The sequence below is a fragment of the Sceloporus undulatus genome, chromosome 1 (genome assembly GCF_019175285.1).
Source record: "Sceloporus undulatus isolate JIND9_A2432 ecotype Alabama chromosome 1, SceUnd_v1.1, whole genome shotgun sequence".
Taxonomy (NCBI): Eukaryota; Metazoa; Chordata; class Lepidosauria; order Squamata; family Phrynosomatidae; genus Sceloporus; species Sceloporus undulatus.
Genome location: NC_056522.1, coordinates 28,615,538 through 28,629,540, shown reverse-complemented (window position 1 = coordinate 28,629,540; position 14,003 = coordinate 28,615,538). Strand labels below are relative to the sequence as shown.

Here is a 14,003-nt window from a genome sequence, read left to right as displayed (position 1 = left end):
AGGGAGCTGGGAATGTTTAGCCTGGAGAAGAGACGGTTAAGAGGTGATATGATAACCCTGTTTAAATATCTGAAGGGATGTCATATTGAGGAGGGAGCAAGCTTGTTTTCTGCTGCTCCAGAGAACAGGATCCGGACAATGGATGCAAGCTACAGGAAAAGAGATTCCACCTCAACATTAGGAGGAACTTCCTGACAGTAAGGGCTGTTCGACAGTGGAATGCACTCCCTTGGAGTGTAGTGGATTCTCCCTCCTTGGAGGTCTTTAAGCAGAGGCTGGATGGCCATCTATCGGGGATGTTTTGATGGCAGGGGATTGGACTGGATGGCCCTTGTGGTCTCTTCCAACTCTATGATTCTATGATTCTATGCTTTTTTCAAGTCTTCCTTACATGGGGAAGCACTTGTAAGGTAGGATCAGAAAACAGTGCAGCAATTTACCCACCTCAGAGTTGCAAACGATGGAATTATAGACCTTCAGACTGGAGCTGCAACATCAATTCCATGAGACTGTATGCTGTATGAAAAATGACTGAGAAACAGTGCTCCACAATGTAGATACTATGCTACATATCTATGCTACATATCTTGCTTTAGCAGAGCTCCCCATTTTTCTGCTATATACTAACCAAAGTTGAAAGTAACACATTACAGGTAATGATGGTATCTGTAATGTTCTCCTTTTCTTTTGGGGAAATGAGAGATGCAACTATACACCCCCTTCCCAATAATGTAATGACTTGTAATGTCATTGCTTTGGAGATATAGTGATCAATGTCTACTCATTAATCCAAAATCATTACCTTTGGGGGATTATTTGAAAAAATTTGGCTACAGAACCATTTGATCCCAAATTTGTTACTTCCAAGCTAGTAAGAGGTAGTACCAACACATTGTTAAAATAAAAATTACTTTTTAAAGATATTGATTGGTTGAAAACAAATTACATATAACAAAGAATAGAGTTCCAAAATTTTGGTGGAAATAATTCTATCATTAACACATATTAATTGAAAGGAAGTATAACAAAATGCTGTCTGCTTTTCTTGTTTGTTTCTGTTGCCATATGACTTGATTGAAACTCTGCAAGAAACAATTAGTCAGAAAACCAGAAGTACTCAATTTAGGAGTCCTCAGTGATCCACCAGCTATGATAATTGTGCCTCCACTACCTTTCCCAGTGCCTGGTGAGAGTTTACCTGTAACTGGAGACTTGTTGGCAACACAGGTCCTTGGCTGTGAATGGCTGCAGTACCAGCATTTATCCACTGCACCACCAGGACTCATGCATTATCTTGATGTATGAATTTTGTTTCTTTGCTGGGGCATCTTTCCTCTTGGTCTTACACTATGATTTGCTCCAAGATTAGTTTAGATTAGTGCATCTCAAGTGATCTCATGTAGAGGATCAGCAGGTTTATTCACCCCAGTATACCATGGATATTTATGCCCATATTTATGCCCATTGCTTATAACTGTTTCTTTCATTGCTGGAAACGTGATAGGGACCAGTAGCCAATGGTCTGGGGACTGGCAGTGGTACATAGACCACCACATTGAACAGACTAGTTTAGATTTTATCATCCACAGATGAGGAGAGGCAGACACATTTTTTCAGGCTCTCCAATAACTCTATTAGGTGTGGGCTTGGTTAAGATAGCAATGCTGCTATTCGTCTAAATACAATGATTAGCCCCCACTAGAATATAACCATTGGATCAATGCAACTTACACAAATATTGTCTTACCATTGAGTGAATAAGTCTATCCTAGTTGGGACTAACAATTGCATTTAGGCCATTGTTCAGAATAACACTGGCAAGGAAAGAGGGACCTGATATTGGGGAATAGGATCTCAACTACTCATTTTTTGCCCCCAAATTTCTTGTTTCATCCTTAATATTGTTGCAATGTTGGCAGCAAAATAGTTGCACTGAATCATAGAGCGAATAGCATAATGCTATCATAACTTCTCTGCTCCAGCATCATTTGGAGTTACCAGTATAAGATGTTTAGCAGCCTATCTTTGTTCAGTTAGTTTAACTCAATGATGGGATTGCACCATAAATAGTTTAACACTTTCAAATGTAAAGGTTTAAAGAGATGAATGATCCAGTCATGGATTTCTGTCATGTCTAGTTAGGCCCTCCCATGAACACGACATGGACACTGAACTCTGAATTGTAAAAGAAACTGAAATAACTGGAGATCTGATGCCTATATATCCCTGAGATGATCTAGTTATCAGTTGTCCCTCTTAATATTCTCACCAGTTCTCTTGATTGCAAGGGCCAGAGTTTTCCAAGAAAGTGAACTGGAAAGATTGCAAAGAGGAGAAATAAAAGTAGAGGGTAACTTCAGCAGACCAAATTTTCTGGTTTTAAAAACTGCTATTTTTTTTAAAAAATCAACACCATAGAAGGGAGCTTTATCCTATTAAGAGTTGAATTGGCTCTTCAAGAGGCCTATGGAAGAGACAGTTGACTAGAAAAGAGCAGCTTGAGGAGACTAAAAGGGATGGCATGACCTCACTCCTTCCTACTCACAGTGGTAGATAGTATTGAGTAGGATGGACCAATAGTACAAGACAACTTTCTATGTTCTGATGTTATGTACTCTCAAATTAACTTTCAAAAATCCTGAGCAAATGTATTCCCCATTACCTACTGCCTCTTTCTTTTAACTGAAGTGCCAGGAAATACATTTCAGGCTGAGACTACTTTGCATCAAATCCATTTGGTTTGAGTATTGACTAGGAGTCCAGGAGACCAGGTTCAAATACTCTCAGTCATGTAAGCTCACTGGCTGGCCTTAGGCAATCTCATTCCTAAAGGAAGGCAATGGCAAACCTCCTTGAATAAATCTTGGCAAGAAACCCCTATGAAAGGGTCACCATATTTGGTGTTGACTTGAAGACATGCAGCAACAAATAACATACCTTGCATGCATATGCTTTACTACTAAAAACATTCAGGGGTAGCTGTGTTGGTCATTTAACAAATACAAACAAAAATCCATCAGTGATACCTTTATTGGCCAACTGAAATGTTCAATATACTTGTTGCAAGTTTTTGAAGCATGGGCTTCTTCTTCAGGCAGGATGTTACAAACCAAACAGGAGAAGGAGACAAAAAAAAAAATGGAGATGGTAGTCAGATGCCTGCATGTTGTTTCAGTCCTTAGTAAAGATGTTATGATGGGGAGGATATCCAAATTTGCAATATTGGATTGCAAAGGAAGGGTCCCTGTTGAGATGCAAATGGACTTTAAATTTCCTGAACTTTGAAAATCTCCCTATTGCCGCATGGCCAGAAAGAGAAGGATCCTGCCTGCAAAAGATATCATTGTAACATCTTGCCTGAAGAAGCCTGTGGAGCTTTGAAAGCTTGCAACAAGTATATTGTGCATTTTGACCGTACTACTAAGTTATTGCCATTACCCATGCAAACCTTGAAACCTTAACATGAAAATGAGAATGGTTTTCTCCTAACTGTCTGGCTTATATGTTAGAGTTTCCCATAGAGGGAATCCATGATTTGAGAGAGCTTTCAAACTGGTATTCCTCCACTTGCAAGCCACATGCCAGTTCTGCACATCTGAATGGATCTCAAGGGCACGGTTGTTGACAGAGCAGTTCTTCCTCTGCCTGAAGTAAATTATCTGCTGTGAGCTGCCACCAGGGTATTCCCCCCCCCTCAATATATTCTATACCAAAGAGGGGTTTGATTGTTTATTTGTTCCTGAAAACCGCTAAAAGGGAAAACATTGATCCACCAGAAGGTGGCAGAAATAAAATAGGCATTGTTTATGTTGTACCCTGGTACCAGGGTTAAGGGATGGGTAGGCTACAAATAAAATAACATAATTTAAATTTTCTTTTTTCTTAAAGTATGTCTTTCAGCTAGCACTACATCTATATCACCATGACTAAGGGATATTCTGGCTTGAAGTAGTTGTTTTGACCTTGTACATTATGGATGGATGGCTTCAAATGAAAACTCTTGAACAGTTGTACTTTGTTCCATGCTTTTAAAGTATTTCTCACTGAAACACTGGTGATACTTCCAAGAGATCTGGTTAAGAGTATGGACACTGTGAGTTACTCACTATTTCATTGGATGAATTATTCCCTTGTTTGACTGGGTCTAATATGATTCGTCCATACCATAAGTAGCTCTGTTTCTTCTAGCTAAGAAAAGAAAAGAATAGAAGAAACAATAGAAGGGAAGTGAAAGAAAATAAAATATATTAAAAACTAAAGCTAAAGATGCCCTAGCCCTTTTTTCAGTGTAATTCTATCTGTTGTAGTACACGAAAAGGTTTGTGTTTGTGAAAAGCTATACACTACAGCAATAACACAAATCCAAAAGTTTCCTTATACTTTTAAATACATTTTTCAGTTTTAATATCTGATTTTAATTCTTCTTGAAATAAAGATCTGGTTGTAATGTTTAAGTATGTTGTACTTCTAAAGACAGAAATAAGCGGAAGAATAAAAAAGCACACAAAATACCACAGGTGATGTCAGATAGTTAGTGAGTCTGCTCCGGTGTGTTTTTGTAGAGTAGTAGGAAATAATCAGGGCTTACAAAAATAATAATCACATCTTTGGCTCTTATTTTGCCTTCATGGAATCTCTTTCAGTGGAATGAAGGACTAGTGATGGCCTTTAAAGCTAGCAGCTCAACTGCTAGCTGCCATTGCTGTTTCAGGATACTTTTAAAAAAAAATAATAATAAAAAAATCAAAACCAAATGAGAGCTAACAACCCCACCAACTTACCTTTACCTAATTTTCACTGTTGTAACCTAAGTTTCCACGGAAACAGGGTTGAAAAAGCCGGCAGTCGCCAGCAGGCAGCCAGCAGCTGAGAGTGAGAACTCTCCTTTGTCACTTTCCACTAGTGGATGCATGCTGAGTCCTGAAAGTGCCAGTTTGCAAAGCCACCTAGTGTACCCCCCCATCCTTTATAGTTTAAATGGGGGTGGATGTGTGTGTCTGTGTATGTATGTGTGTGTTGTGGGGGGGGTGATTAAATTAACCTCCTGTTTTCTCCCTTAGATTGGGACAAAACATTCCAAGAGGGTAAATTGGCAGAGGAGTTCGTCTTTATTATTTTGTTAGTCAGATATTCTGCACAGTCATAAACAGGAGTAGCCAAATAGTCTAAAGCTTTATTCAATTACTTGTATACATGCATGTGTGTATACACACGCACACATACACACATACAAAAAAAAACACAGTGCTGCTGTTTTCAGGCACCTTCTCTTTGTCTTCTGCACATAGAACATATATTAGTGAGTGGTACACTCCCACCAAGAATATAATAAGTTAATCATAAACATAAATCACTGGATGACTCTTGCACATATTCATTTTAGCCAGGAACAGATTATTGCCAGTGGAAGAATGATACTCCGATAAATATGTATAAAACTGAGATAACCTGTACAAACTTGGGAAAAATACACCCTTGTCTTTGCATGTGTCACGGTGACTGCAAGGGGAACAGAGCCTACCTTCTTTGATCACAAGCCAAACAATGAAAATGGAAGAACAGATTCTATATAAAATAAATTTACATTGAATGCCCTTTGAAATTCATTATTATTAAAAATAATTTCTCTTTCCAATTATGTATCATTTTACTTTGGGGGAAAAATACTACCTCTTAATTTTGTTGTTGCTAATATTCCAAATCTTAGAAGCAGAGGTAGCACCACTAGTCTATAACAAATGTTGACAGTATCAATGGTAGTGGATTTTCACAACTAGATAGTTGGCATGGAAGTTGAGCCTTCCCTCCTCCTTCCAAGCAAAAGGAAATAGTTAGTGAGAAACTCAACTGACTTGCCTTCCAGATGCAACAGAGAGGCAAGAAGGCAATATTTTCACTTCTAAATACGTGTCGCAATTCAGTAAGCCACACTTTGATTTCACTGTCTTCCTATTCAATTGTTATGCAGGTGTAAAGAGCCTAAATCCATAGCCCATCTGTATATTTTAATGACCCACTTATGTGAACCTTTTTAGCTATCTTTGTCTATGTAAACTCCAAAATCTAGACCATACAGGAGACGCTGTACATTCAGAAATATTTTTCTATCTATGCTTCCCCCACCCCCAATTATCTGCATGTACTTTTAACAAGACAGTTCTTCACATACTATACCAAAAAGTGCAAATGCTTTTCTTTTGAAAAAGATGCAAAAGATGAAAACATGTAAGTCTAATTTTAAAAATCTTTTCTTTCTCTCTAGCATTTTACGATGGGATAATGAGACAGATGTCTCTCAACTGGAAGGACATTTTGACATTGTTATGTGTGCTGACTGGTAAGTACATAAAAATCATAAAACTCATGTTAGAAAAAATAGCTTTGCTGGAGTAATTGTACTGTGCTGCTTGCTGATGGCTAAGCAAAGTCAACAAATGAAGCACAAAGCCACCTTAACCTCAACAAATTAATATTCATCTCCATGTGACAGTTATAAGGTAGTCTTCTATCACACAGTAACTTCTACCACATTATTTCCCAAAGATTGATTTTGAGAAGCATTTCCATTTTCTGGAATTGCCTCTGTTTCATGCTTGACGTATCAGTAAATGGACGACTTAGGCAAATTGCAAATAATTATGGCTCAGTGAGGAACAGTCTGGAGAAAAGGGAGTTTATCAACACAAACAGCTCAATTAGCTTACTTCTTAGGAAAGATCTGACTATTGATATAAGAGGATATATAGTCTGTGCTCCCCAGTAAATCTTTGGGGGATATTTCCCCACCATTTCTTAAATCTGCCAAACAAAGTAATAGTGTTCATCATCTGAGTGACATTAATATATCAGAATTAATAGCAAGTTAATTGTAATAAAAAGAAATCAGAGAGAAACATACACACACCTTTGACTGTCAACTTGCAGAATAATGTTCTGCTGTATGTATTCAAATATCCAAACAGATTTGACTACTGGTGTAAATGACATTTTAATTCTGCTGACTCACCTAATTGTGAAAATTGCACAATCTTTTCATTTTGTGTTTCAAAGGGATATTTTTGCATAAATATAATTCCATATAAAGACAAGGGTTCAGCTTTATTATCATTAAGAGGGTATGACTCAGCTTTGTGACAATCAATGAGAGTTTGGCAGCTGACTTCAGTACGATGCAGATAGCATGCAAGATAAGAGAAAGTATACATAATCATTATGCTGGCCTTTATTAAAAAAACAATTATTTCACAGGCTAGTTCAGTTAAAGGAAGAAATAACTACCCATTGTGTTTTTAAAATGTTAAATAGACACTGAAGAGTTGTATATTAATTATTTCTGAAATCTACATAACAACTTCAAAAAAAGTATAGCTTTGTCCTTGCTTCTTTGATGACTTATCAGTGAATGCAATAAGGTTTCTTTCCCCATTGATTTGTGTGTCAGAAAACTTCTTTGTTCCCAAAAAGGACAGGCATGGGTTTCTAACTAATCGCTGATAATGTGCCTCAGAGATGCATCATCTGATTAAAATAAGGAGCTAAACAACACCATATGATTTCAGCAAGTAATTTAGTAAATGCCTTCCTCACCAAATATTAGAATGGATACTCTGGGTTTCATTGCACAGATGAAGTTAATGCTGGACAGGATTAGATCAGATTAAGTATGAAAGTCAGATCAGAGTGCTGGCGGACATGAGCAGGAGGGCAGCAGTCTTCTCGGAGGCTTAGAGAAGGCTCGCATATGGATGTTCTCCAGATTATGTGGGTGAAGCAAGGTCTTGCCAAGAGATTTAGAGTTAAATTTGTTCTTCACACAAATATCAAAACAACCTGGCCATGCCATCTCTTATATTCCTAATACTCACACCGTGTCATCCTATTTGTACTGTACAGAAGAGCAGAGGGAGCAAGATATAAGTCGCAGATTCCCTCTCCCCTCTTCCCCAGTATTATACTTGTCTAATATTCTTCTTGTTTTGTGGGTAAATTGCTGGGCATACGGTAGATTTATTGTTGTCTCATTAGAAAACAAAGGACTGTACTTAATGCATATTTGCTCTGTGGGCATGAAATACATGTATGATGTTGATACTATTTATGCTGTACATTTATGCTGTACAAGCAGACTGTACATTTATAAAAACATTCACATTTAATAGATTAGAAGTGAAGTGCTATATAGGGTTTTTCAAATACAAAAAAATCTGACTATTTTGTCTGCCCATATTACAAGACAGGTGGATCTGCATGTTTCTTTAATGGGTGGAACTTTTGTATTTGTTGTTGCTGATGAAGCTTTGTCTGTAAAAAATGATTTGAAAATTGTTTACAGCATGATAAATTGGCCTGCTAGGCTTCATTAAAAAATATGTATTTTCCCACACGTATTTCTTTCTAAAAGAAGGATCATGTTCAGTGATACTTTAGCCCTAAACATCTGTAGCATTATTTAAGAGGTTCCATAAATGTGCTGAGATAAAAACCAAAAAGTGTTTTGCAACATTGGTTTAACTATACATTATCTATGTTAGTGCAGTTATTAAGATCTAGAATTAGAACAAAGCAAAAATCTGAAGTCTAATATTAAGTAAAATATCAAATTCTTATTGCACTTCTTCCATTAAATGTGGCATTGTGTGATTCTCTAAATAGCTAACTATTGGCACTACTTGATGCCATTTACAAGAAAACAAGCTCCATTCATAAACATATTCCAAACTCATACTGAGTTTCAGCTAAAAATATACATGAGTACAAAGAACAGTGCTACATTAACACTCTTAAATCATCTATATATTTGTATTCAGTTATTTGAGCACCTTGTGTGTAGGGGAGGAGAATACATTAATGGAATGTATTGCTATGTATCAAAATATAATAGTTCACTTAGATTTAAAATACATAAGCTGAAATAACTGGTCATGAGTTAGCTATTGACAGTAGAGGGTGGTGCTGGTGGCAATTAAAATCAAACCCATGACGAAGCAATGTGTGAATAGAAAGATTTAAAACAGTGGTAAAAACTACATGATAGAACAGTGTCTAAGTATTGTATACTTACTGTACAGTGAAAGTACAGGGTAGGGTGGATTGAATGCTCACTTTTAGGACAAAGATCACATGCTCAGTTTACAAAAAAGCAAACACCAGGAATGTATATGATTTCCCCCAAAAATTACATAAAGGATGGTAATTGAAAGTAAATTATCCATGCTAACATTGTCACACAATTCATTTATCATGCCTTAACTTAACATGTGAATTCACCTTTACATCTTGAGTCTATGGCTTTACTAAACTACTAGTAGCCTAAATACTAATCTGTAATCATATACAGTCAGCCCTCCATATCCACAGATTTTTTTTATCCACAGATTCAAGCATCCATGGTTTGAACATATTTTAAAAATATATAAATTCCAAAATGGAAACCTCAATTTTGCCATTTTACACAAGGGACACCATGTTACTGTGCCATTGTATTTAATGGGACTTGAATATCCATGAATTTTGGTATCCATGGGGAGTCCTGGAACCAAATTCTGTGACACAGTAGTTAAATGGCAGCACTGCAGCCATTCATAACCACAAGGTTGTGAATTCAATCCCAGGAATGGCTCCAGTGTCCACTCAGCATGGCATCCTTCCATAGGTTGCTAAAATGACCAGGTTGTTGCGGGCAATTAGCTTACACATTGTAAATAGCTTAGGGAGCGTTTAAGTGCACTGATAAGTGGTATAGAAATGTACTTGCTATTGCTATTGCTATTGCTAAAACCCAGCAGATACCAAGGGCCCACTGTATTGCAAAATGCTACTTGTTCTGTTCTGTTTACCACAGAGCCCCATTTTATTACCTTTTTATGTACAGCAGTCAATGTGCGCAAGCCTCTGTACCATAGGGACTTGATAGATGAACTGTAGCAAAATACATTTGTCAGTGTACATTTTAGGATCAGAGCTCTGGTGCACATTGTTGTTGTTGTTGTTGTTAGGTGCCTTCAAGTCATTTCTGACTTATGACTACCCAAAAGCAAATCTATCATGGGTTTTCTTGCCAAGTTTCTTCAGAGGGAGTTTGCCCTTATCAACCTGAGAGAGCGTGACACATCTAGAGTCACCCAGTGGGATTCCATGGCCAAGCCTTGGTCTGCAAAGTTGTAACCCCCTGCTCAAACCACCATACCATGCTGGCTGTCATGCTGCACAATAGTGACCAATAATAGTAGTTATGCATCTACTGGGGACTGGTCAAGTACAAACCAAAGGAAAAGGCAACTGAGATTTTTGAGATTTATTGAAAACAAAACTTTAACTCTTGTAAACAGTTAGTTGTTCATAGCAACACATTGCAAGACCTGCTTCCCAGTAACGCTAAAGGTGCTTGCTTCTGACAATGGGACTGCAACCATCTTTACAGCTGTGATGGATGCAACTGAAGAGGGCTTTTTAAAAAAAAAATGGAGTGAGTAATGCCAGACAACAATAGGCATACATCTCTGCTTCAAGGATGTTGCAAATGAAAGACAATAACATCCTGTTTTGGAAAGAACAAAGCCATCTTGGTGGTAAGAATAACTTTGGACAAGAGGTATGGGGAGAAGAAAATGGTCAATTGGATTTTACTGAAGAAAGTATCTCTGTTTCTTTGATATTTGTATGGATGGCAGGTGTACATTTATTTCAGGTATCAGTCCATCCATTTACTGATAGGTATAGTTTCAGGGCTGGCACATATAAATCTGGTTTCTAATTTCCTTTCAAAGCTTTTGAAAATCGGCAGTCACTGCACTGCATATTGCCTAAGTATACATGACAAACCACACCAACAAGAATGTGTGCTGGAGCTTGTTGAATTTTAGAGTAATAACTTACTGTTCATTTAGATGTAGTTTTCTCACTCGCTTTCAGTTTGTAGGAAAATCTGATGGTCTGGAAGTAAGGGCTTCCCCTACTGTAATAAGTGTGTTTCAGTGCATGACAGCTTTGCTGTTTACTGAAGCTGTGCAAAACCGTAAATGATGATGGAGAGTGAACAACTGGAAATCATGTCTGAAGCACCAACCATAAACTCTGATACTTGGCTGTCACATTACATGCAAAATAAAAAGATCTGACATGATAGCTTATAAAATATAAACATATACCAGTGCTCCTGAGATTCTTGTTCAGAGACAGTGGTACAAAGTACATTGGAATCAATGAAGAGTGTCATATCCCCCCGCCCATCATTGCCTTTCTAGAATGCCTGCCTCTACATTTAAAGTGGACAATGGCTTATCTCCTCAGATGTCCTTCCTTATATATTTATAAGCAATCATCTCAGCAGTACCTTCCCTGCACGCTTTGCTTAAAGGCTATATAGCATAAAATAACTTTCTGAAACCAAGGAGCCTTCATTGCCATCTTGGTTTTTCTAGTATGCATGTGTAGTTTGTTGTTAGCTACCTTCAAGTCAGCTTCTATTCATGGCAACCATGTGAGTGAGAGTTTTTCTGTGAAGATGCCAGCCACAGATGCTGAAAAAAGTCAGAAATAAACTCTTCTAGAACATGGCCACATAGCCTGAAAAACCCACAAAAAACTAAGGATGATGGCCATGAAAGCCTTCCCCTTCACATGCGTATGAGACACCTCCATGTCTCCCTGTTCTTAACCTTTCTGCTGAGGTCCTTCAGGTTCAGGCCTGTGACCTCCCTGTTTGAGTCCATCCATCTGGCTTGTGGCCTTTCCTCTCTTTCTACTGCCTTCTCCTTTTACTAGCATCATTGTCTTTTCTAATGAGCCATGCCTTCTCACGATATGTCAGAAGTACAACCTCAGTTTAGTCAGCTTGACTTCCAGGGAGAGCTCACTCCTGATCTGCTCCAGGAACCATTTGTTTATCTTTTTGGCCATCCACAGTATCCCCAGCAGATGAACCATCGTGCTTCACACAGAGGCCAAAAGATGCCTCTGGAAAGCCCACAAGCAGGGTATCAGTGCCATTTTTTTTTTAACCATTTTAAACAATTCCCACAGAGTATTAGCTCACAGCCATACTGTTTCCATTCTAATTTTTAAAACTATGGAACATGTCCTAATCTTATGAGTACATATATGGTGGAGAAGATGGCTTCTTAATTTCCTAGCTAACTAATAGAAGATACTTTCTTAAATATGTGCTGGCCAAATGGCCGTAATAAAGTTATTATTATTATTATTACTTTCTTAAATAACTAACAGCTTATAAATTAATGGCTTGAGCAGAAGACAACTAATGGCTTAAAAAGTAGAACAAATATAATGTGGTGGTTTGAAGGTTAAATTGGGACTCCAGGATACCAGGGTTCAGTTCAATTCAGGGCTCAGCCAAGGTAACCTACTTGGTGACCTTAACAAGTCACATTCTCCCATCCTTAGAGGAAGGCCATGGCAAACCTGCTGAGAAAAATCCTATGACAGGGTCATCATAAGTTGGAGCCAACCTAAAGGCACATAATAAAACAAGAGAAGACACCTTTCCTGCAGCTGGTGATACATTTAACCAGAAACCCAGCATAAAATACTTTAAGTAAAAGTGCTTCTTAGTGCAGCATAATCGTGGGTAGCAAGAATTGTGCCATCTTAATAGCCTTCTATCAAACATTTGAGCTATCTGTGATCAGCATAGTTTCCATTGCAATGTCAAGCATATATTGCTTGCAGCACTTGAAAAACTACCTCTGATTGCAGTGTAGGTTCCTGGCGATTGCTGACCATGTAAATTATCTACAGAATTAGTCTATTCTCAGTAAGACAGTGTCTCGAAGCACTAATAGGCATCTAGCTTCATAGATAGATTATATGAGATAAGGAGCTAATAGTGGTGTTTGCTGAAGAATCTACTTTGCCATAGCAAGAGTCCTATAGCAACAGATCTGTAGCAAGTTAAAAGTGGTGTTTTAAGGGGCTGGGGGGGGGGGAGGCCTCCATGATTGTGATTTGCCCATGTATGGCTTGCACACTGATGCATCAATACCCAGTACAGAAGCCAACATAAAAACTTGACATGGTGACAGGGAACAAAATGGTGGCGGTGATTTATATCTGCAGTATAAAATGTGTGCATGAATAAATGAACTGCCTGATTCAAAGGCCAAACCAAGGCAAATGTGAGCGATCTATCAGAAATTTTATTGTTTAAGCAAAGTCAGTGCTGTTTAAACAATGACATTTGCTCCTCCTCCATTTTTTAAAAAAATATGTTGCCGTCTCTTGGTGTCTTGCGTGGTTTCAAGTGTGTTTTATGTTCTGTGTTTGTTAGATATTTAAGGGGAGCCCTATTGTTATTAAAAAGTACACTGAAACTGTAGTTAAAGGGGCAAGGCTCTATCTTAGTATTCACTGGCTCTCCAGCAGGTGCATGTTTATTGTCAGCCTTTCGCATATTGTATTAATCCTAATTTTGGATATCACAGCTACTTAAATAAAAGCTGCTGACCATTGACCTACATTCTTGTTGCACAGAGAAGCATTTCCAGCTGACCTTTCAATCTTCAGTTACAACCTTCTGAGTTTGTTTGGTTTTGTTTGCTTAAAAGTGCATGAAATGGAATGAATTTAGGCCTCCATTTCTCCTTCACAGCAATGTGTAAACATATGTAATTAGCCTTGTACTTATCTGCATTAGTATCATTAGAACTGAAACCCCCTTTTAATCTGGATTCTGTTCTCTTCTCAATGTCAGCCTGTTTCTGGACCAGTACAGAGCTTGCCTTGTGGATGCAATAAAGAGATTACTCCAGCCCAGTGTAAGTATGTTTCTATTTTCTCCTGAACACGGGCTTCAGAATAATTAGTCTGCGCACAATGATTGAGAGAGTAATGGAATGGCAGGATTAATGTCATGTAATACTTTAATACTTATTATGTCCAACTTCAATTGAGTCTTCTAATCTATCAGATTCCTTCCTAATCATAAACTAGGAAACTTCTTATACTTGGCCTTCTGATAAGGAACACAGTGGGTAGTAAAATAAATG

The 14,003-nt window shown here is 37.9% G+C and overlaps 1 protein-coding gene across 2 annotated transcripts in view; it reads left to right on the top strand.

Annotated features, from left to right (window-relative positions):
* The window catches only part of CAMKMT (calmodulin-lysine N-methyltransferase), a 343,394-nt gene that overhangs the window by 301,686 nt on the left and 27,705 nt on the right, over positions 1 to 14,003 (top strand). For both annotated transcript variants that reach the window (XM_042458409.1, XM_042458335.1), the window contains 2 exons: positions 6,263 to 6,337; positions 13,709 to 13,772. In XM_042458409.1, the coding sequence (XP_042314343.1) occupies positions 6,263 to 6,337; positions 13,709 to 13,772 (139 nt within the window). The remainder of the gene's footprint in view (positions 1 to 6,262; positions 6,338 to 13,708; positions 13,773 to 14,003) is intronic.